This window comes from Gymnodraco acuticeps, unplaced genomic scaffold (assembly GCF_902827175.1).
Source record: "Gymnodraco acuticeps unplaced genomic scaffold, fGymAcu1.1, whole genome shotgun sequence".
NCBI classification, from domain to species: Eukaryota; Metazoa; Chordata; class Actinopteri; order Perciformes; family Bathydraconidae; genus Gymnodraco; species Gymnodraco acuticeps.
This window is the reverse complement of record NW_022990501.1, coordinates 5,144,638-5,172,302: the sequence shown is the minus strand read 5'-3', so window position 1 is coordinate 5,172,302 and position 27,665 is coordinate 5,144,638. Positions and strand designations below refer to the sequence as shown.

At 41.3% G+C, this 27,665-nt stretch overlaps 1 protein-coding gene across 4 annotated transcripts; it reads left to right on the top strand.

The window, feature by feature from the left end:
- Positions 1-27,665, top strand: sptbn4a (spectrin, beta, non-erythrocytic 4a). 4 transcript variants are annotated; one of them, XM_034226667.1, is made up of 20 exons: positions 1-691; positions 902-1,056; positions 9,938-10,201; positions 11,340-11,573; positions 12,208-12,297; positions 12,376-12,654; positions 12,745-12,938; positions 13,057-13,261; positions 14,036-14,317; positions 14,439-14,573; positions 15,541-15,782; positions 17,979-18,117; positions 18,231-18,315; positions 18,567-18,778; positions 19,140-20,596; positions 20,800-20,860; positions 20,949-21,217; positions 21,942-22,112; positions 22,276-22,318; positions 24,688-27,665. In XM_034226667.1, the coding sequence occupies exons 2-20, from the start codon at positions 934-936 to the stop codon at positions 24,985-24,987; spliced, it is 4,785 nt and encodes a 1,594-aa protein (XP_034082558.1). In that variant the 5' UTR covers positions 1-691; positions 902-933; the 3' UTR covers positions 24,988-27,665. The 4 variants fall into 4 exon arrangements, with proteins under 4 accessions (XP_034082558.1, XP_034082560.1, XP_034082561.1 ...); XM_034226669.1 differs by having other exon boundaries at positions 1-1,056; positions 12,745-12,875; XM_034226670.1 differs by having other exon boundaries at positions 2-1,056; positions 12,745-12,875; positions 14,072-14,317.

The following is a 27,665-nucleotide window of genomic DNA, read 5'->3' as shown; positions in this document are numbered from 1 at the left end:
CCGGCACTGCAGTGCTGATTGTGATTGCACACACACACACTCACGCAAGCACACACGCACACACAGGAGTGTAGCTGAGAGGCAAGGACTGCAGCAGCATGCACCAAGCGCGCCTGAGCTGTTCGGGGACACGAGGAAGGGGAACTGAGGAGAGAAAATAGTGTCTATCTCACAGCCGCCTGCACGTACATCTTTGCAGCGGAAGGAACCATGCATTTCACGAGTGGATAGCTTATGTTATCCGGCCTCCTCTGCACTGCCTCTGCATCCCATTCACCCTGCTCCTCCCACTCCAACTCTTCCTCCTCCTCCTGTCTACAGCATCATTAGCCCGGACTACAGATTGACTGGGACTGGCGAGTGGTGGATGGTCAGGTTTTGCCCCGGCTGAAAGATTCTTCTGTGGCTATGCTACATCTACACCTTCACTGATAGCTGGATTGTAATCGTCATTTGTAGCTAGAAGATAACCCACAACCCGAGAAGAATCTTGGAGGTGTGTGTCATTCTGTACCAGTGTTGTCATTGGCGCATTTCCTCTATTTCGCTGGTTGTTTTTGCCTTCTCTGAGACTGGCTAGCAGGCACTGCAGCATCAGGACCGCAAGACCCATGAAGTAGTAGGGCATGAGGACCCAGGGGCAACCCAAAGGAAGGGCTTGAGTGCTTCAATTGCTACCACTGCTGCTGAGGTGCTTATCTTGATTTTTTTTTTCTCTACAGAAAAGGGTGTCTGGTGGGGGTTGGGGTGGGTGGTGATAGCACAGGTAGCCAGGCCCCTGCAGAGCAGAGCGGGGGGCTCTTGCGTACTGGAGGCAGGCAGGACGTCCTGTGGGAAAGAGGGGAAGAAGGGCTGGCTCGAGCGTTGGACTCCTGATGGTGGCTATTTTTGTCTCCCCTAGCTGAGTGATTGGGACAGCGGGTGGAAGAGAAGATGCTTATGGCCCGAGACACGGCGCGGGATGAGGCTCAAAAGCTTCACAGGAAGTGGCTGAAGCACCAGGCCTTTATGGCGGAACTGGCCCGCAATAAGGAATGGCTCGCCAAGATAGAACAGGTGAGTAGAGGTGATCAGGGCACCATGATGGAAGGATGGAGGGACGGGGAGGTCAGATAGGCAGGTGAGTCGGTGGGGAGGGGGGGGGGGGGGGGGGGACATGAATAACAGTGGGTGTGGTGGCAGTAATATATATATATAGGGAAAAGTGGGAGAGATGTCATCACTCAGCTCGGGGACATCCTGAATTACATCCTGAATTACATTCTCAAGGTTATATTGCTATAGTGGCTGTGTGTTCAGGTTCACAGGTGGCAGGATCCCTGTAGATCTTTGCTCTCTCTGCACAGACGTTAGGCCACATGATTTTCATTGCTCAGTTATGGAGGTTACAGTTAATCATATAGAGGACACTGAAATCGTTGCAGCAGAAAAGGCCATACATGGATAGCAGATTCCTCTTTTCCCCATGTATCTACACATGGTATCTGTTAGGGACATACGTAAAGGCAGTTCACATCATGAAAACATTCTCAGATTGGATTTTATTGCCCCAGATTCCCAACATGCTTTGCTTCCAAGACAGAGCACCATTCCATCCACACAGAATGTTCTCCATGCCCTCTGCCTCAGTGAAGCTGAGGTGAGATATGAATTAGTCAATGAGACTCCATTTCTGCTAATGGCATGTTGCATCTGGCCAATTCAAACCACAAATATACTGTTGCTATTCTTTTCGAAAAATGTGTTTAATATTTCAGTCACGTGTGAAATTCCTGATGAGGAGGTCATGTAGGGAAAACAATTTTTTATTTAATTGTACACATATTTTCAAAAACCCAAATGTTTCTTAATGTAGAAACATGCATTGTGTAATAATGTGTGATTTAACTGTTATGTCCAGCACATGGTAACATTCTTAGAAACCTTTGCTTCTAAACTATTCATACAAAATTGCTGATCTAAGGTGTGTGCTGTTTAATAATTGATTCAGATTGATGAGATATCAGAGGTAAATGGGATTTAGATTAGGACTGCTCTGTTGCATTCAGCCTCCAAGCACAAGACATAAGACACCTACAAACCTGTTTTCTAATCTCATAATTCTGCTATTTCTTATTTTAAAAATCACAATCACAAAGAATGATTGTGTAAAGTGTGTCCTGTCAGCAATGTTTTCTTACTTGTACTGAAAACCTACAAGTAAAGGAGTGCTCTACCACTATGGCAATCACTGTGACTAAAATACCTGACAAGAGGTTCATGGACAAACAATAGAAGAAAATGCTGAATGATGGGATGGCTGTGTGGGTGAGATTTATCAGACTTTGACCTTGCTGAAATGTATTTACATCTCTAATAATACCGAGAGGTTTTGTTGACATTTCCAAGTGTTTTAATTATTAATTTTTGTATTGAATACATTAAGAAATTCATTAGACTGTATAGATTTTTTACACATTCATTTTATACACTAGGCCTATTATTAAATATTCATTAGATAGCAGTGTAACTAATTATAACCATGGCCTATGAAGGCAAGCCCAATACATTACCTAAAGAGGAAATCCTCATTAACCATGGGTTGTCCATGTGTGAAATGTATTTCAAGGTTTGTCGTGGTAGAAGGTTTCCTGGTTCCTAGGTTTAGTCCCTGAAGCTGTGCGGCCATGTTTGTAAAATACTGCCATGTTGGAATCAAACCAAATGAGGTTTTAGCTTTTACAAACTCTTTTTTCTTTCGGATTCTACAATGTAGTGCTTAAAAAAAGGATTTAGGGATGTATTGATTACTCGATTGACAGAAGAGTAAGCTGCAATGTTTTGATTATCGCTGAATTGTTTAGGCTTCTGCCATTTTCAAGCAAAAAATGTAACCAATCTCTAGTTCTAGCTTTTAAATGCAGTGATCTGCTTTTCTCCGTTTTTTTTGTATTGTATTTCTTATCATTGTAACTGAATAGATGTAGGTCTTAGAAGAACACAAATGACTTCGGTAAGGGTACAAAAAGCAACAAAGCTCCTGGAGCGGAATGGAACCATTGACAGTTGTATTGAATGGTGGCGTCCACATTGCCACCACAACCATGAGACATTACCAGTTGCCAAACGTGTCAAACACATTTGACTATTTTATGAAATAATAAACAGTTAATGTTCTGTTTATCACAACAGTAATGATCACATGACATGTAGAGCTAGGATGACATCTCAGCTTGAAATAAAAGCGGACTGAAACAGGATACCGTTCTACTTCTGAATCATCAGCAAATGTGTATAACCGTGCCAAACTCCAGATTAATGAACTGAAAGGATTCACACTGAGTGCAGAAGATGGCTGCTCCATAGGAGTTTTCTCTCTCTCCAAAAATGCATGTAGCTCAGTACAGACAGTTACATATACCCTCATGTCTCCATAGCCCTGCTAACATCACTCAATCTCCCCCTATCTCTCTCTGCCGTTACCTGAGAGACAGAAAAGATGACGCCGCGATCAGAGAACTCTGCGTCCTTTTGGAAGGGTTCCTGCCTCGGCCGCTCTCCTCTGTTCTCTCAGTACTTACTCAGCACATAAAGCCTTGCACACAGGTCCATGCCGCCTGGTGTGTGGAGGATCTGTGGGAGCTTCTCTGTTACAGTGAGAGGACTCACAGCTGACCTTGTGCCAAGCCTTAGGCTCAGGGATCAGCACACAGAGAAAAACATGAGCCAGCTGGAGCACATAGTTTAGTGACAGACTAATGAATACACACTATTTGCATATTAACATATTGGCACTATATCACTTAGATGTCTGTCTAGGGGCTGGTACCTAATACATTTAACAATGATTGGGATCATCCAGGCCCCAATCAGGTGAGGGTCAAAGGGGAAATAACCCTGGCTCAAGGAAAAATAACAAAAACATTAAAATGATACATTACTCTTTACCTTCTACTTTGTTTTTGGCAGGTAGAATTTTACCAAGACATGATGACTTTATTTCACTTAATAAATATATTTGGCATATTTGTCAATGTATGTTTGTTGTCAATACATGTCATGATCAAAAATACAATAGAAAAAAAACTATAAATGCATCTCTCAGAAAACGTTATTTTACTGAAGACATTTTGACATGTTACAGTGAGAACAACAATGTCACAGTAGAGGTACTAAATACAAACATGAACCTGAAAATGAGCATAGTATGCTCTATTTAATGTCACCAACACAAAACGTGAAAATGTGTTCTGTGAAAGAGATTTAAACTCTCGTAACTTTACCACCCTGTCTGTTTGGCTATTTTAAGCACTAGACTACATATGATTACAGGGTTATCGAGTTTTTCTTCAAACTAACGATTATTTGATCGGTATAAAAATGAATAAATGAATTTCTCCTGTAATTTATTTGCCACAATAATATCACACTGTGAAATGGTGTTAAGTGTGTTGTTATCAAAGTGTTCATGCTGTTCTAGTGTGAGCTCATAACCTACTGCCAAGCATGTTTCATCTTATTGCTCATATGTGTAACGGATTATTTAACCGCCAATTTTGCAGTCAAATTGCCATAATGAATTAAATTATATTTACTATAGCAGAGGTTTCTAAACTGTTCAGACAATATACAGGCTAGCCAATCAGAGCAGACTGGGCTCTGGTTTCAGACAGAGGGTGAAAAGAGGTGCTGCAGCAAGGCGGTATGAGAACAATAAAGAGCTTTTTGAACATGAAAGCATGCAGACATGTCACAGTAGAGACATTAAATACAAACCTGAAGATTTGAAAATAGGGCCCCTTTAACTGTAATGTTCAGGGGGACATATTTTCAGGAAGCTATGGGCCCGGAAACAGGCATCTCCCTGAGCTATTATACCTTGAGGGTACATTAACCCACTCGACCTCTCTGTGGCTGTGTATTGGGTAGCATTTTCATAGAATAAGAAGGATATATATGTCATGATGTTTGTCTTTGCCCTGTGCTGTGTGTTGTACTTTTTATTGTTTATTGTATGTTGAATTGTATGGAACAAGCTGTAATACTCTGCACTGAACACGAATTCCACCAGCCTGGCTGTGTGGTCATTAAAGATTCTAATCTAATCAATGCTCTTTGAATACGGTGAATCGTATTTCACCGGTACATTTGGTTTGTAATGAGAGCAATATTGTTATGTTCTTGTTTCTTTGAATGGAATTGTGTTGATACAGACCGGGGTCTCAGTGCAGATGGACTGGGGTTTGCAGTTTTCTACAGAATCAGTGATCCAAATGACCTCACAAATGCACTGCCTCTTGTCCTTAGCACACACTAAAAACGAAATACCATTGGTGGAAAGGTTGTCATGATAATGGATGGGAACTCAGTAACACATATACTGTATAGACCTTCAGTCCTTAAGGTATTATATAATATGACCCCTTTTTTTGGTCTTTAGTTTAGGACTTGGACCAGTCAAAGGGCAATTGTAAGGCCTTTCAGTGGGGTCTTGTGTACCACCTAGCTAAAGTGTCTTACCCTCAGTGATGTACAACAGTTGGGGAATCAAAGTGATATAGGATTAAGAAATGTTGTTAGCCCACTTTGATGGTATCTTGGCTTTAAGAAGTACTAGTATGGGGCACTCACATATACACATGCACATCAATTCCCACGTGCACACCTATCAATGAAAAAATTGAAGGAAAATGTTGACTTTGCTGATATACTTTAACTTTGTATTTTTGAGCAAATGCTTATGTGCACCCGCGAAGTTGGCGTCCATACCCACGAATGGGCATCAATATACAATTTAAGTCTAACTTGTGCACTTCTGGTTATCTATTTTGAGCACAGGCTTGTCCTTGTGCACACCCTTGTCCTTGTGCACACCCTTGCTCATCAAAATGTGTTAAATTAAACAGAATTGGCATAAACAAATAATTGAAACCAGTGCCATTTGGCACATGAAAATCCAAGCAACAGCAGGGAAAATAGACAATATTAAAATAGAAGAAATATCATCCAATAAGCAGATATCTTTAGTTGCATGTCTCTGCACGTTTTTAGATAAGTAAATACATCAGAGGCAGTCTGGGCCTCAGACTATCCACATGTGATTGTAAGGGTTCCACAACACACCTTCTAATTTACAATCAAAAATGTCCCCTATTTTGGGACAATTGTTGGTGAAAACAGCACCTTATTGTCCATGGGGGATCCATCCATTGTATTAAATAGGAAGATGGTGTGTGTGTGTGTGTGTTTATTTGCTGAGGAACACACACACACACACACACACACACACACACACACACACACACTCACACACACACAACACATATTGTGATGACTGTGTCATTGAGTTGTTCCATTTGCCACTTGTCATTATACCTTTAAAAGCTTCAAAGCTGTATTTATCACCTGGATTTGCTCACAATAAGTTCATATTCCGAAAGACAAGACTTTGTTTTTATTTAAAATTAGAGTAAAAACCCCTGCTGTGTTACTATGGGTCTGACATTCATTGAACCGGGGAGATGTCGGGAAGGAGGCGGTTGCAATCCCAACTTTACAAACTTGAAAATGTATTTATCGTGTGAATATGGCGATAAATGTTCCATTTACTGAAATTCATGAATATGAAGGAGTATTGTTTGTTTAAAATCAATCAAATAGTAAAGCAAGATGTTTTGACATATTGTGATTTCTCTCTCTGCCAAAGGGGGGAGACAAATGTTCCACACTCCATTTTAAAACCTTCCAACCAGTTCTTTAGTGTCTGTATGGCTGTCGTGTATGGGTTATTATATTAGACTATTATCGACCTGGTCAATGAAGTAAAAAAATGGACAAAGGTACAAATGTAATCAATATTTTTTAATAAGGTAAAAAAACAACTGTGCTTGCTTTAGATTAGGACATTCTGTTCCATACAAACATCACCATTTAAGTTAAATGTGAAACCTTGTCATCTGTATTTGCTCTTCATTTTTAATTCAATTCGATTTGTTTCAATTCAACTTTATTAATCCACAATGGCGATTAATATTTTGGGCAGGTAAAACAGAGTAAAAAAGATATTGCACAGACAGACATATACAAGTGTTACGTTCCCTCCAAGTCTGTAGAGCTGTAGAATAATATGTTGGGCTGATGGTGCAGTTGTTTTAGGGGAAAAAAGGAATACAAGTCATAATTAAAGAATGATATAAATACATGACTAAGGAAATGTTCAAAGTGGCAGATGATTTGAAACACTGCCAGTTATACAGTAAATGTCATGTCATGATCATGTTATAAAACAGCAATGTGTAAAGCTGTTCACAGCTTGAAATATATTTGCACTGCACTATTAATGAACTACATAATGAGATTTATAAATGTGGGCAACAACAAGAAATATACCTTCAGTCGGTGGAAATTGAATTAAATAGGTATAATGAAAGGAAATGGTTGCTTGTGAATCCCTATTAAAATTATTATATTTATCAGAATTTGAACATGTCATGTTAAAAAAACTGCTTAAGAAACAGCACACAACTCAGTTAACACAGTGAAATGTTGACTTTATTTGATCATTTTATAAAAATGTACGGGATATTTATAGTTTGCCTTTTGGTTTAACATATTTTTGAAAGTTCAGAACATATGAGCACTTTGGCATTAGATGCTAAATAAGCAGCGTAACTTACATGGTCTTTGTTTGTTAGGCATAATCATTATTTTCACATGAACATCAGTCTTCTTTCCTTTTAAAAATCATGTTCCGCTGTATCGTAGCATTGAAGCTACTCACATAGCCCTTGGCAGAAAATACGTTAGTGAAAGTTCCACTCATGAATTTCCAAAGCTTGTACGTGTCATAAATACAGCGGTTGCTAAAAAGTGACTAAATAAACTACAAAACGTCTTCACACCGACACAAGTCCAACTTTAGCTTAGCGTTGTTGATGCGTTGCCATGTGGTCGTAGTATATTTCGTTTGTAGCCTACCGTTAGCTCTTTTTTCTGCCAAATGCACTTGCGCTTCAAAAATTACAAAGTAATATTTGATATGCGGAGATTATCCTGCTGAACAAAACATAAGTATCATAAATGTATGTTTGCAAAATATTTTATTTTCTGCAATATACCGAAATCCAGAGTGGAGATCACATTGGTTTTGATTAAGGGAGCACTTGCGATGCTAACTTCCGGGTCTACAAAAACACATCATCACTGCACCACTCTATGCACTGTGTTAGTATTGCATTGTGGGTTGGTTTGAAGCTGCATTTGGTCTTATTTGCAGCATTATGACTCTTTGAATGGTTAAAAGCATAAGTTGCATAGTGTTACTTTTATGAATTCAGTGGGAGTGAATTCATTGTTGTTTGAGCCAGTAGTATAAACCAAGCCCTTTATTCCACCCACCTTACACTCTGCTGCATCAGCATTACAAGAAAGCCTGCAGAATTTGGCAACACGATGCTTCTATAATAGCATGATCCATTATTTGCTCGGCATTATAATATCGCCAGCCGTGATCGCCTCAAAAATCCACTTCACAGATGCCCTTTGGATCCAACCGCGCACAGGCTGCCCAGCACACACACAGCCTCGCTCCTGTTCCACCAACCTTTGATTCTTTCTCCTTTTGCTTCTTCCTTTACGCTGCCTCTCCCCTCTCCTCTCTCCACCCCCTCTCTGATTTGTTCTCCCTCTGCCTCACTGTGTGTCAGTAAAGCCAAGAGAGGAGAGAGAGAGACCTGCTTTCTGCTGGCTCTGCATTATGAGAGGCAGAGCGAGGCTGAGGAAAGATAGGAGAGGCTGAGAGAGAGTGAGCGCTAGCAGCAGTTAAGCAGAGAGCCTGTGCCAAGAGGAGGAATGCAGCACTGCATTATGAGAGCCATAGGATATAGGTCCAGCTCCCTGTGAGAGATAAAGGAGGGAAGCACAATGTAAAGGATACAATCCATCATGTGCATGGTTGTTGTGACAATACAAGGAAATAATGATTACATCATTAACTATCATGTGTGAAAGAAACATTTCTAAAATAATCTTCCAATAGACCAAATCTGAAAAGAGTCGTGAAGGTGTGACTATAATCGATTTAAGAGAACACACGAAAAAAACTGAAACGTTGCCTTTAATTAAATGTCTCAACAGATTTCACATAACTGTATTAGTTTAGTTGAAACCAATAATATTAAGTTGAACCTAATATTTTGCATTAAAACGTAATATAATTGCTTTCAACTAAACTAATACAGTTATGTAAAATCTGTTGACAAAATACATTTAATTAAAGTCAATGTTTCAGTTTTTTCAGTGCAGTTTCATTGACAAGCCTTGAGCAGAATCTCCTCAACAAATCACGTCATGATTTAGCCCTAGATTTAGGGGAGGGAGGAGGGGCAGAAGAGTACAGGACAGTTTATTCGAATTACCGTGCATGATTTTTAGGTCAGGCCAAACTTTGCTCCATACACCTGCCTCTCTGACGAGCTATGTTAGGGACAAAACTGAATTTAGCCACTCAATTTCAGCACGAGTAAATGTGATTTCAACATTGCCTTTATGCAATAAAATAATAAATATAAAACAAGATCATTCATCAGAATGGCATGTGTTCATATGTGTGTGGAGATTTGCAATAGGGCTTTCATTTAAAAAATGTCATTTTTTTAGATTTAAATTAATACTTTTTGATTTAGAGATCTTTGTGCTAGAATTCTAAAATGGTGGAAAATGGATGCAGTTCACTGATTTCTGGTACCAAGTGAAGCAACAATCATCTCAGCCCATAGGAACCGTGGCTCGAAGCAGAAGCTGACATTTTAGAGTCGAGGGAGAGCGTACAGCCACTCAGCCAAGAAATAACAGTCCAACATATCATGTATATTTTTAAATCAGATACATAGAAAATACATAGTGACTTAGATTGGTGGTTTGATCAGTGCTTTGACATCAGTTCATTTTCTAACTCCAGGAGGGTCAGGAACTGATCCAGGAGAAGCCCGAGCTGCGTTCGGTGGTCCAGCAGAAGCTGGTGGAGATCAGAGAGTGCTGGTCCGACCTGGAGAGCACCACCAAGGCCAAGGCTCGCCAGCTCTTTGAAAACAACAAGCCTGAGCCGGCGGTGAAGAGCTTCTCGGACCTGGACAACCAGCTCTCCCACCTGGAGCAGCAGCCCCCCCAGCTGGAGCAGGCTCACCATCTGCCCACCTTCAATGAGCAGCTCCAGAAATTCCAGGCAAGTCTCAAAGCTCTCCAGGGTCTCTGACAAGTGGCCACAAATGATTAAAATGGTGGAAACCATCATCCGTGGTCATCCTCTAAAATGTGTATCCTAAGCCTTATCCAGTGCTTTGTCCAAAAGCACAAACCAAATAACTAGAGTAATGTTATTCAGAAAAAAGCAATTCATTGGAAAAGAGAAAAACATGAATGAAACTCTCTGAAAGTAAAAAAGATAAATAAATACTCAAGGTTCGATGCTCAATATTTGGTCCTCAGGTGAGATGGTTTCTCTGTTCAGTTGATCGAAGCAAACCATAAAAAGCACTCCCCAGCTAGCCGCTATACACCCCTCTTTCTCCTCCGTAACTCACCATAGAAATGGTTACCCGGGCGGGACACACCCTCAGCACCCCTGATGAGTGCCTTGCAGGAGATGAGGCAACAAATTAAAGTAGGGCAGAGAAGGACTCACTGTATCAGGGGTTTAACATTGCAAGGCTTTTACCATACTATACTACGTAACATGATTACGATGAACGTCAGCCGCCTTTAGCTTAGCGGTGGTGGTGTGGATATAGGACATGGAATCATATGTTTCACATTCATGGTCGCCAAGGTGAAGTAAAGTAGCACAACATAGAAGTGCTTCAACATTAAACTGAAGTTTAGTATTTCATTTAAAGTACTAAGTTACATTCCACCCCTGGGCTTCAGTTAAAAACAAACCAAAAGAATACAACAGCCTTTGTCTACATCCTCTGACTAGTGACTCAGTTAGAAGATTATTGAAGATGATATAATATCTCAACAGTACCTTTGCCCATGAGAATTCTCTAACCTGCCTGAATGTAACCAATGCTTCTGACAGAGCCAGACTGCATACTTCAGCTCACTGTTGTTTATGTAATGTTCCTCAGCTCTGACCTTTATATAAACAGTCTATGGCTCTGACATGTGTGACAGGCTGCTATTGTGGCGTGTTCTGAAACATGAGGTTCAGTGGAATAAAAAATGCAACATATGCCTTTTTCCTTAAAGGGAGGCAGTCCATACATAAGCCTGCAATGTTCTGATAGGAAAACAGCTGATGTGCTGTGTTAGTCCATCCCTCTGCTGGCTGTAACATGACCTTCCCCTCCCCTCCGCTGCAGGCTATGGAGTCTCAGATAGGGGACTATTACAAGGATGTGGGAGAGCTGGGCAGCGTGCAGGGTGTCTGCCTGCCCCAGCGAGGCCTGATGGCAGGTGACAGGGAGGCCGGCGAGCAGTCAGGCGTCGTGGAGACTCGCATCGTCCGCCTCATCGAGCCGCTGAAGGAGAGACGCCGCATCCTGCTGGCCTCCAAAGAGATGCATCAAGTCGCCCAAGACCTGGAGGATGAGATAGTGAGTGCACACTTCATATATTTCCTCTTCCATTTACACCAGGTGTGGGCGATTCATTTTCCCAAATGAGGAACTGAGACTGTTGTGGAAGGCTGTACCAATAGGCTGAGTTCAATTCTGCTGATTGGTATTAATGATATCTATTTATATATAGCAGTACTGTATGTTGTATGGTTACGATAAGCTGCTACTGGTTAGTGTAGATGTTATAAGGCTTTAACAATGTGGTGCAGGCATAGTAAACATGCCAAGATGGTATCAGGAATTTCTCAACATTCACATTAACTGATTAACTGTATTCCAAAGACCAGCAAATAACTTAACATTTATACAAAACAGTAAAAAGTACTATCGCTATTTAGTTTGAAATCTAATTAACTTAAGTTTTTTTGTTCTTATTTTGTTTAGTGAGAGAAATGTGGGCTGTTTTGGGCTGGAACAAGTGCAATTTGAACAGTGTATATTATAATCTGTGTTTAGTTCTGTTTTAGAATTCCTCCTGTGTTAGTATATTATATTAAAGTAGAATATTTAAATAGCTCAATTTCTTTCTTAATTGCATCATGCAATGCATCAGTGTTTTTTCCAGAGCTTTCTTAAGTAATGTAATGTCCTGACTGTGTTTACTTGATAGCTGTGGATCCAGGAGAGGCTTCCCTTGGCCTCCTGTAAGGATTATGGGAATAACCTCCAGAGTGTACAGCAGCATGTAAAGAAGAACCAGGTGAGTGTCAAACATGATGGTTACGGTCTGCTGATATGACCTCTCAGTCGGGGAACTTACCTGTGATTGGTCCTTCAGACCCTTCAAAGGGAGCTGACAGGGCGGCGGGCTCGTGTGGAGGAGGTTCTGGACCGGGCGGGGATCATCGCTTCGCTGAGGACCCCTGAGGTGGAGTGTGTGCGTGAAGGGGCGGGGCATGTGCGCCAGCTGTGGGAGGTTTTGCAGCTGGAGGCCGAGAGGAGGTGTGTGATGCTGGACGCCATGCTGCTGTCTCAGCAGTACTACAGCGACGCGGCTAAAGTGGAGACCTGGCTGTCAGGTCAGAAGCTCCAACTGGTCAATGAAGAAAAAGGAACGGTACGGACCGCCCCGTCAGTCAAACAGGTGCATGTTGGCATAAATGTGAAAGTGAATCCTGTATCCTGATACCCTTTTGATATTTTTCAGGACGAGGCGAGCACCCTGCAGCTGCTGAAGGGCCACCTGGCTCTGGAGCAAACGGTGGAAAATTATGCAGAGACAGTAGGCATGCTCACCCAGCAATGCCAGCTTCTTATGGAAATGGGACACCCAGAAAGGTGTGGCCTGACCCAGGGTCTCACGTGCACTCACCAAGCAGCACTTATAGCCCAGGAAAAGAGGAAAGTTTAATATTTGCATGTTATATCTACTGTATAGGTTGGGTAACATTAGGGTCAAATGGTCAAAGCGCCTCTTGTTGGTATCTGTAACATTCTGTTTTCTCTCAATGTTCTTCAGTGAGCAGCTCACCAAGCAGCAGTCGCACATAGACCGGCTGTACGTGTCTCTGAAGGACATGGTGGAGCACAGGAAGAATAAGCTGGAGCAGCAGTACTGGCTCTATCAGCTCAACAAGGACGTGGAGGAGCTGGAGAAGTGGATCACTGAGCGAGAGACCGTGGCCAGTTCCACCGAGCTGGGCCACGACCTGGAGGACGTCACGGTCAGTCCAGCAACTACACCACAACAAACACAGCAGACATTACACTGAGGATAAGATTCATTTATTAGAACACCAAGAACTATTTGACATGTCTCACATCTGAACAGTGAACATCTGACCCTAATCATAACCCTAACCCTTTCACACTTAATGAAATACCAAGTGCAAAAGCAGTTATAGTAAACAGTACAAATATTCTTAACATGTCAGAACTCACTGTTCCTGTTCACCAGCTATTAAAAAGCTTTGAATTTAACATATGTACAAAAAGAACGAAATCAGGTTTATTTAGACCGGACTAGATTTTGTTTCCCTTATTTTAAAATACACAAAATACACATGAAGAACAGAAATATCTTAAAATTATTTGATTTAGTTAGAAAATACAAATATTCTTTTATATATATTTTTATATATAAAAAAACAACATTCAAAAAAGATATGTTAAAGGACTGCTGCTCCAGTTATACCAGAAATATATATTTTGTTGCGAGAGGATGAATAAAAACAGAATGAATAAAAACAATACACAATTCTGTTCAATACAAATAAAATAAAAAGACTATCACTAAAATGTATAGTGTTAGACACGTAGAACATATTTTTGTATTCATGATTTTGATCATGTTTCTGTTTTGAATAAACTGGGTCTGAAACTCTCTCCTAATTAGACCATTAATCATTTAGTCTTTAAAATAAGGAATCATGTATTCAAATGACTATTCAATGATATCAAACCGAGGTTTTCTTTCCTCAGTTAATGCATTGTATCAGTGTGTTTGTAGTGTTTGTGCTCTATGTGTGTTCCAGGTGCTTCAGGAGAGATTCACCAAGTTTGCCACAGAAACCAACAGCATCGGGCAGCAGCGCATGGAGCATGTCAACAAAATGGTGAACGAGATGATCGACTGCGGCCACTCGGACGCGGCCACCATCGCCGAGTGGAAGGACGGGCTGAACGAGTCGTGGGCCGACCTGCTGGAGCTGATGGAGACCCGCAGGCAGATGCTGCTCGCCTCGCACCAGCTGCACAAGTTCTTCACCGACTGCAAAGAGGTACCGTCAAAGCAAATATCAGGAGTACCGTGTTCTTCATTTCAGAGGTAGACAGTCTGGCCGTGACATGCAGCTTCTATTTTTAAAGCGCTCGTGCTAATGACACTGTCCTGTGTTGTAGGTCTTGGCTCAGATCGCAGGGAAGATGAAGCAGCTGCCAGAGGTGAGGGCGTGCCAAGCCAACATCACCAATCCAGCCACCCTGCAGAGGCTCATGCACTCCTTTGAGCATGCCCTTCAACTGCTGGTTGCACAGGCAAGTGATGAGTTCTGACACCATACGTCACACAGTGTACTCCTGCTCATGAGCAAAGGGATGGTGGCAGACCAGAAATCCTCTGTTCCTGTAACCTTCATTTCCCCACTTTTACACTGTTACAGCAATCAGACATAAAAAGGCAACTACAAAACGTAGGCTTACATATTAAATATAGAGTCAAGCATACACACGTTACATTTGACTAATAATAAGATATTCACAGTTTAAGGATAATGGACAAATTATCAAAAACGTTAACATGGGGAGATGTTTAGGAGTGATTGAGATACCAACTTGACTTTCAAAAGCCATATCAAAAACACAAGTCGACAACTGACATATCAAATCTTCAAATTGAGACATCTTAGGAATTGTTTAGCAATAGAAGCATCGAAAACATGTTTGTACCTCATGATTCCATCACATCATCTGATATTGTATAACCTGCTGGTCCAAGGCAAGTAAGAGAGTGCTGAAACACATTGAGATTCCTTATAACTTTTTAATAATAAATCATTAAATCAACATCATTGCAATATACTGTCCAAATACAACAACATCTTGCTATTCAAGATCATTCAGCTGAACTTCAAATGTGCACAGACGTTCACTCTATTTCCCATGGCGCAAAACAAATGGATCGTGAGCGACCAGTCCTGCCAACATTTGTTTCATCGTAGTTTGATTTTTTAGTAATGTTTTAAGTGTTTGTTGATTGTTATGTGTGTACCTGCCCAGAGACTGCAGATGGACATGAGCTATTATAAATCAAATCAAATAAGTACACATCCCTGGTAAAAAAGATTAAATATAAATAGGTAAAAGCATTATAAAAGTAGATGAGATAGCATCTCTAGTAATACAAAATATCAGACACACTAATAAAATCATTTTAGTTCTACAAGCTCTCTTCTACACTGACTCTTTTCTCCTGTAATGACGCCTCTTCATCCTTTCTCTGCAGGTGAGGCAGCTGCAGGAGAACGCGGCCCAGCTGAGGACCATCTACGCTGGGGAAAAGGCGGAGGCCATCATGGTCAAAGAGCTGGAAGTGATGGAGGCCTGGAAGGAGCTGCTGAGCTCCTGTGAGGCCAGCCGTGTGCAGGTCACCTCAGTCACAGACAAGGTGCAGTTCTTCTCCGTGGTGCGTGAAAACCTCATGTGGATGGAAGGCATCATGGGCCAGATTATATGGGATGAGCCCAGGTAAGACTCCTGCTGCACACCTGCTTACTCTTCTGTGTTGAGCTGTGCATTAAACCCATTGTATACAGTGTGTTGTGCTGGCTGAGGAGCTGCATTCTGTGGTTCAGTTAGCTGGAGGTCCCTGTGGTTTTGTGCAGTCCCTATAGAGAGAATTCATTTCCGTGCAGTGTGGAATTGGGCTGCTGTGCCACCTTGACCTGATTTTCAGATGACATCTGGTATTATTATTATGTGTTTGAGGGCTATACATTTGACACAGTTATCACTACTGCTGTATAGTGTAATCCAAATATTAGCAGCTGTTTATGTATATCACCATATGCATTGACATTCTCACTGTGCCACTGATAAAGATTGCATGTGCCTGTCTTTTAAAGGGGTCCAATTACAATTTGTGTCACATTTTCTTTAATGTTTGGCGAATAATAGATTAGACAAAAATTGGTTAATCATTTCATTTTTAAAGCAAACATGACTGACATTCTCTTGTTCCAGTTTCTCGTTGTGAAGATGTTCTGCTTCAGAATGTGTGTTATGTGATTGCCAACTGAATGTCTTTGGGTTTGGCTTGATAGTTTGACAAAGACAACATTTGAAGACGTAACCCCCGGCTTTAGGAAATTGTAATTTTTAGCTTAATTGAGACAATATTCCACAAATCACCTGTCACACATGTCACTTGTCATACATTAATGTTTTCTACAAATTACTATCTAATGATCCCCTTCATAAAAACATTTAAGGAAGCTACCCACATTTCAGTTAGTTTCCAGTTGACTCCTAACCCACAACAAGTTGTTTCAAGGTGTGCTTACATTTTCCAGTTCCTTACTCTGAAAGTGGATCCAAAAGGAGAGCCTGTGAGAGCTCACCAAGATGCTGGCCTTTGTAAGTCCAGCTGGGCAGAAACAGCTGATCCAATCACTACTCAATTGCAGAAACCACTCGTGTCCAAAGTGGGGTACAGTCCCACTTGAGGAGTAGAACATTACCCATAGAGCTATTACATTTTCAGCACTCTTTGCTTTGAATAAGACCAGGCCTTTGACGTCTCACTGAGGTCCAAATATATCTATGATTATATTCTACCCATTTGCTTTTACAATCCCTTAACCAACCCATGTTATGAACAATATTCTCCCATTGATACGTTTTCAGATTATATCTCTGTTTAGTTAGTTATTAAGTTGTTCTTTTTACAATAAACTTCACTCGCCTTTGTGAAGCTGGAACAAGCTAATGTCTGTTTGTTTTTGCTTAATAACTATTGACTTTGTTAATTAAATATCAACATTTATGTCCATCAATTGTCTGGCCAAAGAAAATAACATCACTGCAACATGGATCTAATACATATAATGTAAGCAAACCGTCTCAGGTTGGAAATCCAGCCTGTGTTGCATGTCATCCACAGTTATCTCTACCCAGACTTCCTGTCCATGTCTCTCCAATATCAGAGATAAAGGAGAAATGCTCAAAAACATATGGAGGCTGTTATTATCATTGTTATGAAATGTGATGGTAAAATGAAGATAATTATTGTCAAAGAGCGTTGTTGGCTACATCTATGGCCACCTATACCAGAAGGATGTATCCTGTTGTGTACATGGGAGCATTTCATAGTGTTGTGAGAGGATGGTGAGAGCTGGTTCTGCTGCTGGCTCCAGAGAAAAGGCAGGGTCGACAAAGTCATTATTATTCAGCCTCATTCATCATTTTACCACAAGTACTGTACTACAGTATGTCTACTGGTATACTGCTTACAGTTCACATTTTACACTCTGTAGGTTTTTCAGGATTCCTTGATATTGATTGAATTTGAAAAAAAAACACATATAACATAAAAACACTGAAGTCAGAAGGCTTACAATTTGAACTGGAATATGCTTTGGGATTTTGTTAGAATGTTAAATATATTCATGCCCTGCTGTTATAGTAATAGGCTTCTTTAACAACTGTACATTTGTATTGTATTGACCCATTTTGTGTAATGCCTATTTCTTTGGAACAGGTGGCTTGGTTTCACTTACCATCACTGAGAGTATTTTATACATTATTATTCTCCCATCAATAAGTGGATTGGTTGAAGAGTCGACAGAATTTCACACAACCAAGAGTTTCTTTGGTGGACTACACACCCCATGATAGTTATATTTTCTTCATTTATCCTTATGTATCTGTTCTATCCGTCCTCAGAGATCTGACGGCTCTCGAGGTGATGATGAGACAACATCAGGAGCTGAAAGCCAAAGTAGACGGCCGCAGCAAGACCATACAGCAGTGTGCAGATCTGGGCAAGATCCTCATAGCTGCAGGCAACCCTGCATCAGAGGAGGTCAGGCTGACAAACAGCACAACACAAAGAACACATTAAACCCATAAAATGACTTGATTAGGATGCAGGAATATGTTGCTGAGGTAATGACTGCAATCTGTCTGTCACCACAGATACAAGAGAAGCTGGACAGTCTTCTGGCTAAGCAGAGGGATCTTATTGAAAAATGGGACAAACACCAGGAGAAGTTACTGCGCAGTGAGTAACTCACTACAAGTACATCAGAGCGGAAGCAGCTCTTAACAAACCACTTATATTATATGGCTCTAACTATAGACGTTTTTCTACCTTGTCCTTTTTTCCATGAAAAATGTATGAAGAATATTGTTCTTGCAAACATTACATGACTAATAGTAATATAAACATCTGCTATGGTGGCGCAAACGATTTCTACTGGAGTGTGCGGTGGTGTTGTGGTAACCATGCAGTTGATCTGCTGTCAACTCCAGGGCAGGAACATTTCCAGTTCGCCCAGGAGACGGTGAAGGCAGAAGCCTGGCTGAAGGCCAAGGAGCCGCTGATCACCTCCAAGGAGCCAGAGGGAGGAGGAGCCCGGACCCAAACAGACGAGGTTGAGCAACTCATCCTTCGCCACGAGGCCTTCCGCAAGGCTGCTGTCACCTGGAAAGAACGCTTCAGCTCTCTCCGCCAGCTTTCCGCAGTAAGCTTGACTGTAGATAAATGTTTAATCAGTTTGGTGTAGTCACTATTTAATGCTGCTACAGGGGAGAACATGTGACCTTGGGATCTTATGTTTGCTTTAGCAGGCATGGGGCGCATGCATCGTTATGGGCTTAAATCTGTCTCAGGACGTTGACTGCATGTGGTTTACTGTGTTCTCTGCACCCCATCTGCTTATCATGCTACATTGCTAAGTAGCTAATATAACACTGTTCTTAATTGAGCAAATCATTCCTGATAACCTTTTGTACCCCCATTTTGTTGGACCATCAACCTTTGATGTCTGAGTTTGAATTGGATTTATGGAGAGCTATTAGTTATTTAGTTAACTCTCTCTTTAGGCTGAGAAGAAAAAAGAGGAGGAGAAAAAGGCAACCCCGCTCTCCAGCCGAAGGATGTTCCCAATATCATGTCTGACTCCCAGTGTTCCCTCAATCAGTGCTACCTCATCTTTCTTGAGGCAGACGGTACATGTTCATGTAGAACCCAAACCCTTACAGACCAGTCTGGATCTGGGAGCCTCCCCTGCGACACAGAGATTGTCCTCAACCCTAGCTAGTTACAAGCCAGTTATAAATGGATCAGGCTACCATGGACTGGAACAGCAGGGCAGTGGGAAGTTGGCAAGCTCCTCATACCTTGGAATGAACCACCAGGTGCCGGGAGGTGGAAGTGAATCCGCTTTCACAGCACTGACTTCCCAGAATCCTGGAGCAGATACTTACCTTGGGATAAACCATCTACCAACTGCTGGCAGTGCGGAAAGCTCTGGATACTACGGACTGACTACTGGGTGTGTCGGTGGTACGCCAAACCATCTAGGCAGCGGGAGGTTGGGAAATGCAGGTAACATAGCTCAGCAGCCAAGCAGTGGGGGTATGGGAAGCCCTGGCTATCTGCCTCAACAGAATATGGGCAGTTCTGGATATTTGGCTCAATCACCAAATATGGGAAGTTCTGGATACTTGGGACATCAGCCTAATCTAGGGAGTACAGGATATTTGGCACAACAGCCTAATTTAGGAAGTACAGGATATTTGGCACCACAGCCTAATTTAGGAAGTACGGGATATTTGGCGCAGCAGCCTAATATGGGTAGTTCTGGGTATTTGGCACAACCGCCTAATTTGGGGAGCACTGGGTATTTGGCACAACAGCCTAACATGGGGAGTTCTGGGTATTTAGCACAACAGCCTAATATGGTGAGTTCTGGATACTTAGCGCAGAATTACCAGAGCAGTGGGGGATTGGGTAGCTCAGGCTTTCTGGCACAAAATAATTACAGCAGTGGAAGTCTGGGCAGTTCTAGTTACCTGGCGCAAAGTGGTGGCATCATGGACCCTAAAATGGCATATGCATGGCAGCATCTGAAAGCTGACTTCATGCAGCCCAGGATCAACCACATCCACAAGGCTGTAAACCCCCTCCTAGAGGCCAGCAGGGCGCAGCGGGAACAGTTTGGGGACATCCCAATGGCCGACATGGTGGGGCCAGAGTCGGGGCTGGAGCTCCTCCACGGCCGCCTCCAGAGGGATCCCCGTGGCAGCCGCTCAGATCCTCAGATGGACCACCTGAGGCGAGAGAGGGAGTACAAGTTGGGTAGACAGACCTCCAGCGAACAAGAGATCCAGGCTAGGCTGAACGAGCTGCCGCTGATTGTGCGTCAGGAGCGCTACCGGAGGCGCCTGGAGAGGCAGTCGTCGAGCGAGCAGGAGGGCAGCGGCAAGCAGAGGCTCCAGAGGCAGGACTCGAGTGACCTGGAGGGCTCTGTTAAGGACGGTTCTGACAAACGCTCAGGGTATGTGAATGAGCCATGCTACACTGAAAAAACTGCAACACTGACTTTAATTAAAGTCAACGTTTCCGTTTTTTCAGTGTGGTGAGTTAAAGTCAGATGATCTTAAGACATTTGCATAGTCAACACTGTGTGGCATGACCCTAAAGATTTGTAGTGTCACATGATGCTTGTGTTTGGGTGACACGTTTCTGTTGTAACTCCAGGGATAAGAGAAATACCATGGCAGAGATTGTTGAACAAGTCCAGGAGAGAGAGGCAGCATCTGTGAGTAAGCTTGCACGGTACATCAAAACAGTGTTGCTCGTTTTTATTTTTTTCTTGATATGACATTCTCTTCTTTTTCATTCCTCAGGCACGAGGAGATTCTTATCGCCCTGCAAGCAGCCTCTCAGCACCGGTGACTCGTTTTGATGGACGTCCTCGGGCCCGAGACCGCCCCAAACCGAGGAGGAGGCCTCGTCCCAAAGAGCCTGAGGAGACACGGCGTTCTCGCTCAGCTCCAGCTACTGGGGCCCCAACCACACCTCAGCCGCCTTCACACACTGCCCACAACGAAGGCTTCCTCTACCGCAAAAAGGCCACATCATCTGACCTTGAAGCTCAGCAGAGAAGCCCAAACAGGTATAACCAATGTCAAGACCAATCAGACGTAGATATTTCATGGAGTCTGGAGATCTGTCTACCCAAGTGTAAGGAAGATAAGAAATGTACTTGCATAAACATGTGATTTGAATGTTAGCATGTCCAGTTTACAGTTTACAGCCTACAGTCACCGAGCTTTACTTCCAGGCAATGGAGGGCATTATGAACTATCTAGAGTAATTTGTGGAGTAATGCTATGTTAAAGAAAAGCTGGTCACAACTAAGACATACACTGTTTTTTATTGAATTAAAACTACACTGCAACATCTTGATATCTTCTAATCATTAACTTGTGGGATTATTGAATTGTATTAAGACCCCTTTTACAAGATGATCATTTTAAATGAGTCAGCTGGAAACCTTAAAAAGTTAGCTGGAGAGCAGCTCGGTTGGAAGTAGTTTATGCTAATCTGCCAACAACAGCGGACATTCAAACCGACTAATGATCAGTCGTCTGCTATACAAAAGAAGCCTGCTTTGTCTGGCGTCTTGACAACTTTTTAAAAAGGCCTGGGAATTTCAATGATAATTTTGCTCCCACTATCATTGTGTTTGGAAAATGTGAAGGAAAGTGTACTTCTGTAATAACCTGTACATTGTGTTACTCTGTTTGTCAATCTTTCCACTGGCCCAAATCATGTCTGAACATGTATTCAATCGTAATCTGTTAATATCTGTTACATGTGTCATCGTCATTTCACAGCAAATCCTGGCTGAACGTGTACTGTGTGTTGAAAGAGGGACAGCTGCTTTTCTACAAGGATGCTAGGCACCTGACTACGACATACAACGAGGAGCCTCCTGTGGAGCTGGCTAACTGCACCTTTGATCCTTCTATGGGATACAAGAAGAAGAAAAATGTCTTCATTCTACAGTAAGTTATTGTGACACAAATCATGATATTACATTTCAAATGTTAAAATCAAAGCACAGAATATTTACAACTTTACAATATTATTACTATTTGTATTATTCAACCTTAAAACAATTATTTCAGTGAATGAGAAAGTGATAATCCCTGTTCATTTTTCCTGCAGAATGGCTGATGGTAACAACTTTGCATTCCATGCAAAAGACGAGGTAAGAACATTTGTATTTGAGTCATGTTTAAAAGGGGCAGACACCAGGACATCATGCAGTTTAGTCTCTTAATATAGACCTTATGTTTTCCACATAAGAGAGCCATAAGGAGCCAACAGGAGATAACTACACATCAAGGAATATACCTAACATAAAGGTTGTTTACATGTGTTCAGTAAAGTTAGAGTGAGTCTGGTGATCTTGTTGAAGTCCAATGAAAAGACCAAAACCATGTATGTATTAAAATAACAAGAATGATGTATGTATCCAAACCAAAGCCAGATGTATCTTAATGATTGGTGCCATAGAGCTCCTTTGTCAGTGAGCCACACTGTTGCACTCTGTGTCATGTTCCTTTATCACCATGAACACACACGCTGTAGCTTATGTATTATTCCTAATGCTTATTGGCCTTTTTAACAGAAAAGTATATATTGACAGAGGTGCATACAAATCTACATTGAAATAAAATGCTGTGTCACAGTTAAATATGTTGCTGAGTGACATTTGATTAAAACACAAAATGAAACCGGTTAATAAATAACAACCTCAGAACCTCCAGGTCTGATAAAGGAAGCCAATGTGAGGTACTGTCTTTGCGTTTCAGGCGCCAACAGAAGAAACAGAATTCTTGTTTCTTCCTCATTACTAAATAAAGTTAAACTGGTTAAACCTAAATTACTTTAAATCAGGGACATTTGATTGGAATATAATGCCTTATTTACTGAGTTTCAGTATCTTGCTGGCGTAATCGCTGAGTTAAAAAATGATGTACTGTCATGAGAACATCAGCTTCTTACAAATGATCAAGTTGAGATATTTGTTTCACCCCTAACATATCCTTTAACGTGTCCCCCGGGAGAGAAGCAGAAACAACCGGAGCGCTGTTTAGACATACAAAAGGTCCATTTGCTATGACACAAATGTATAAAAGTCTAATATCTTGACCGTGTCCTAGATGGATGAGTAAAGAAAGTAAAGATAGCTGTGAATATTTGCTAGAATAGTCTCGTTAGCATTTACAAGTTAGCATCTGACGGAGGCAGACACAACTGCCTGCTTTAGCCATGCTGGGTTTAATATAACGTGATGCTGTGCTCGCAAAGGTGTCCTACATGCCAGAAAACCTTTTCCTCTCCATCTCCGCTTGTGTGGCTGGTGATCTGCCGACCCTCAGAAAGCCTGAGTCGGCCACTTTTAGGAAGTGTTATAAACAGACAGATTTGCTGACAATAACAACATATAAATGATCGACGTCTTATCTGTTGAAGGGTTATTGTTACCCAACAAAAACCTGCGTGTAAAATTGGATTTAGAACAAACCAATTGAAGCAGAATTCATTGACATACTTCCATTGCACCAAAATACTGGAAAAAAACTCAACCAAAAACATGATGTTCAGTCTCCTCACACTGTGATCTTTACCTTATGCAAATACATATCAGACATTGCTTTAGTTTGTCTCTTTTTAATTTCCTTTTTTTTTTAATTCTCTATAGGAATACAAAAATGTCTCAAAATATGAGCAGAATTTGCAGCATACTGTCATTTTCTTTCAAATATCAGGGAACATTTTCTCTTTATAACCCGTATATGGAACCTGTTGTCCTCAATGTGGTTAGGAACTAGCAAGGCCGGATTAACCATATGGGCACACTGGGCACGTGCCCAGGGGCCCTTGAGCAAGAGAGGGCCCTCAGTGACAAGAGAAAAAAAACCTCACTCATCATACATTGTTTTAAATGAAACTCACTCTCCGCCGCAATAAATAACTCGGCTTTTCTATAGGGTGAAATTAATATATTTTCTAAACCGTCTATGTGTAGGTCTCACTATGTATGCGCTCAACTTTATTACTACGCGTGGCGTATTACCTAGGTCTTCTTGAGCCATACACTGTCTTGAGTTCTTATTGTATCCTTGTCTTGTAATTTTTGACTGAAAGGGCAAAAGGCTAGACCTATACTTTGGTTGAACTATGTAGCTGCGTCCCTGCTTTTGACAAATAGGTGTGCTATTGACATGCCAGATTGAATGAAAATGTAAAATATTTGTCACTAATCCGGCCTTGGGAACTAGTCATAGCATTTTCTAAAGCTACAACAAGCTCCGTTCTTTCCCTACCAATTAAAACCTGCGATCGCACACCACATGGCGGTGGCTGTGGGTTATTGGGTAGAGTGGTTGTCCACCAATCGAAGGTCAGTGGACAACATGTCAGTGTCCTTGGGCAAGATACTCAACCCGATGATGTATAAAAACGTTGATCTGTATTGATGACACTTTGTGAATCCCAAAACATAAAATGATAACCAGAAGTGAGAATGATTACATAATAAAAATGTGTGTCATTTGCTGCTCTCTAAAGGAGGACATGAAGGCTTGGACTTCAAACATCACCACCTGTATATCTGAATACGAGGAACTGGGCAAGTGGGACAAGCCGGGAACCTCGTCCATGGAACCCGACCACTCGGAGAGGAAGGAGAAGTCGGAGGGGGACGCCGACGCCAGGTCAGAGAGGTCGGAGCTGGCCGAGGGGGAGGAGCGGTCTGAGAAGGAGAGGTCAGAGAAAGGGGACGGCTCTGAGAAGTTAGACACGTCAGAAATCGCCGACAAAATGGAGGGAGGGGCAGGGGGCTCCAGCACTTCTGGAAAGAGCAAATGAGGAGCCCCTTTATGTTTTAACATTATTCACTGACGAGATGCGTGGGAGGCGGTGGGTGTGAGGGATGGATGGAGAGCATGTGCAGCTAGGTTTGCTGATCCTCAGTCACAGAGCGGAACACACCGGGTCCTTGAACTGACTATTTTTACTGTGACAGACTAATCTCTAAGCCCCTCCCCTTCACCCAGGCAATACATCAGTGCTTGCATTGTGCCACCTGCTGGTAGATAGCAGGTCGGCCCAGACAGACAGACAGACAGACTTCAACAAGTGGTCCCAAGTATAAGTCACTGTCACGTCCCATCGTTGATTGTTTAATCTCTCGGATTCACAGCATCTTTCTGTATGTATCTTTGACTGATAATGTAATGCTCTGTCTAGCTAGACAAACCCCGAGAAGTGGTGAATGATATGTTTCACAATATCAAAAAAGAAAAACAAGTTTTTTGAAGCAATATACTTTTTTTTAAAAGGGAAAAGGAAACAAGAAATAATTGCAAATGTGAACTCCATGATTTGTCACATAAACGTAAGCTTACCCCATGCAGTTGTGCACCTTAGACACTTGACACATCTGTATACTAATCATAAAGACATTTAATCCCATCACATTGCTAGCTTTGAATCATGTTAATATAATGGAATGCTGGTGTTACCCACCTGACTTCATTGGTGTCAATTAATACACAGTTCTACCATTTATTTTCAGCTTTTGTTTATTATTTTTATTATTATTATTATTGTTATTGTTTGTCCACAATGATCCATGTCAAGAAAAGAGCTTTCCATCAAATTCTAATCCAAGGTGTGTTCAAAGTGGCAATGCTCAAAGTAATACTAAGCCTATGTGACACAATGCTTTTGTATACATGACAAAAATCTGAACATTGCATGAAAAAGTCTATTAGTGCACTGTCAAACTTGCCTTTATTTTTATGTTCTTGAAATAAGTTGGGCAGTATTGAAATTGCAATAATGTAATGTGGCTGGAGGAAAATGTATTTGTCTGTCACTATCTACTTCTGAAAATCCAGAGGTGAGTTTGACAAAATATGTTTGTCTTCTAACCACAATAAGCATGAGAAGAAAAATGGTTGTTTCTTGAGGGGATAGACCAGAGAAGTGACTACTCCTTGATCTGTAACATGAATTAAGAAGCCAAATGGCCCCTCTGCTGTTTGTACTGTATTACTGCGATTTCTTTTCCACAGAATGTACTGAATTCAGCTGTGAAATGTTCAATCACCACAGAGTTGGTGGTGGCCAAAATTGTAAAACCCTGAAGCTGTTCGCTGAGAGTTAAGCCTCTCTGTACCCTGTGTCTTTCATTTGAAGTTCAAACTGATTGGAATCTCTCCGTCAAAGGCAAGTTAAATGTAAAACTGTCATGATTCGAGTCATGAATTGTATATACCTATCTTTGTATGTATACCAATAAATCCTGTGCTCTAATAAAACAATACTCTGAACTGAAATGGGTAAAATTAAAACATTTGTATTAATCCACAAATAAAAACAATCATCACTCAAATATATTATGACATTTAAATGAAAAATATGCAAATTAGGAGCCACTATTAAATATCATAGTGTATATAAGTACACCAGTATCTAGTTGTATGACACACATTTTACCAGGGAAGAGCAGCAGGACATACTGTAGGTATGCTTGTTGTATTTTTATATGCCTATATTTATTCATATCAGATTCAGGAGTTGCCCCAATAAGAATGTGTACTAATGATTAGAGGGTGTGAGAGGTGTGATTAGGTTATATGTTACAGACATGAGAAACAGCTGGGCAGTTCAGAAAAAGTACAGTATGCTGTGATCGCAGAGATGAACGGGCATTAGTCCACTTATTATTTCTCATGTATGCCAATTATTTTTTACATATACAAAAACAATTAAAGTATCATTAATGTCAGTAAAATGTAGCCATTTTGACACAGTGTACTCATATTAAAGACATAGGAGGAAACACACAGCAGCTGTGACTTTCTTCAATGTATTTTCCATTCTATCAAACTGCACCTCAAATGTGTACAAAAAAGACTTCTTCACGGTCTTCCTTTCTATAAAAACTCCAAAAGTATATCTCAGATGCAGCAGTATTTGAATTCACTGACTTGAGGATTGTAGTGTGCTGTATCTGTATTACTGCAGCCTTCAAATGAGTTGAACGACAATATATAAGCTATGTTTTGGTGTGAATGTTATTTCCATTTGCCAGTCACTGCTTGTTTTAACATAAGTGCCATGTCATGCAGTTTGCTGAAACAGTGGTTCAGAAGGGAAAAAAGCTATTGGTTATTGAATCATGAATAAGGACAGCGAGCCTGTCTTTGCAATACATATTTTTTATCATTGAAATAGGAGCTATAGTATTTTCGTGTGGCTGTAATTGTTCTGATTCATTGCTCATGGCATATTTAGCCCACATCACCATGTGCGTTGTAAGTGTTCGCTTACCATCACTTTAATGAAACCCATGAGGGTCTTTTTCCACTATGTTATTAAAATAACAGTCGAAATTAAGTAGGCAGCATAAACCGTGACTGAAGAAAAAAAATGTGTGCAAACTTTGTATCCTTCATTGATGGTTTTACAAGTGTGTATGTCGTTGTTACTTTACATTACAACTTGCTGCTATGACATTAAATAAATCTCCAAACCTG

What these genes read in the sequence shown, in the direction of transcription:
- sptbn4a (XM_034226667.1), top strand. Translation starts at nt 934, where the DNA reads ATGCTTATGGCCCGAGACACGGCGCGGGATGAGGCTCAAAAGCTTCAC. An exon ending in TCTTCACCGACTGCAAAGAG is followed by an intron (nt 14,318 to 14,438) that starts GTACCGTCAAAG and finishes CCTGTGTTGTAG; the next exon opens with GTCTTGGCTCAGATCGCAGG. An exon ending in CAGCAGAGAAGCCCAAACAG is followed by an intron (nt 21,218 to 21,941) that starts GTATAACCAATG and finishes GTCATTTCACAG; the next exon opens with CAAATCCTGGCTGAACGTGT.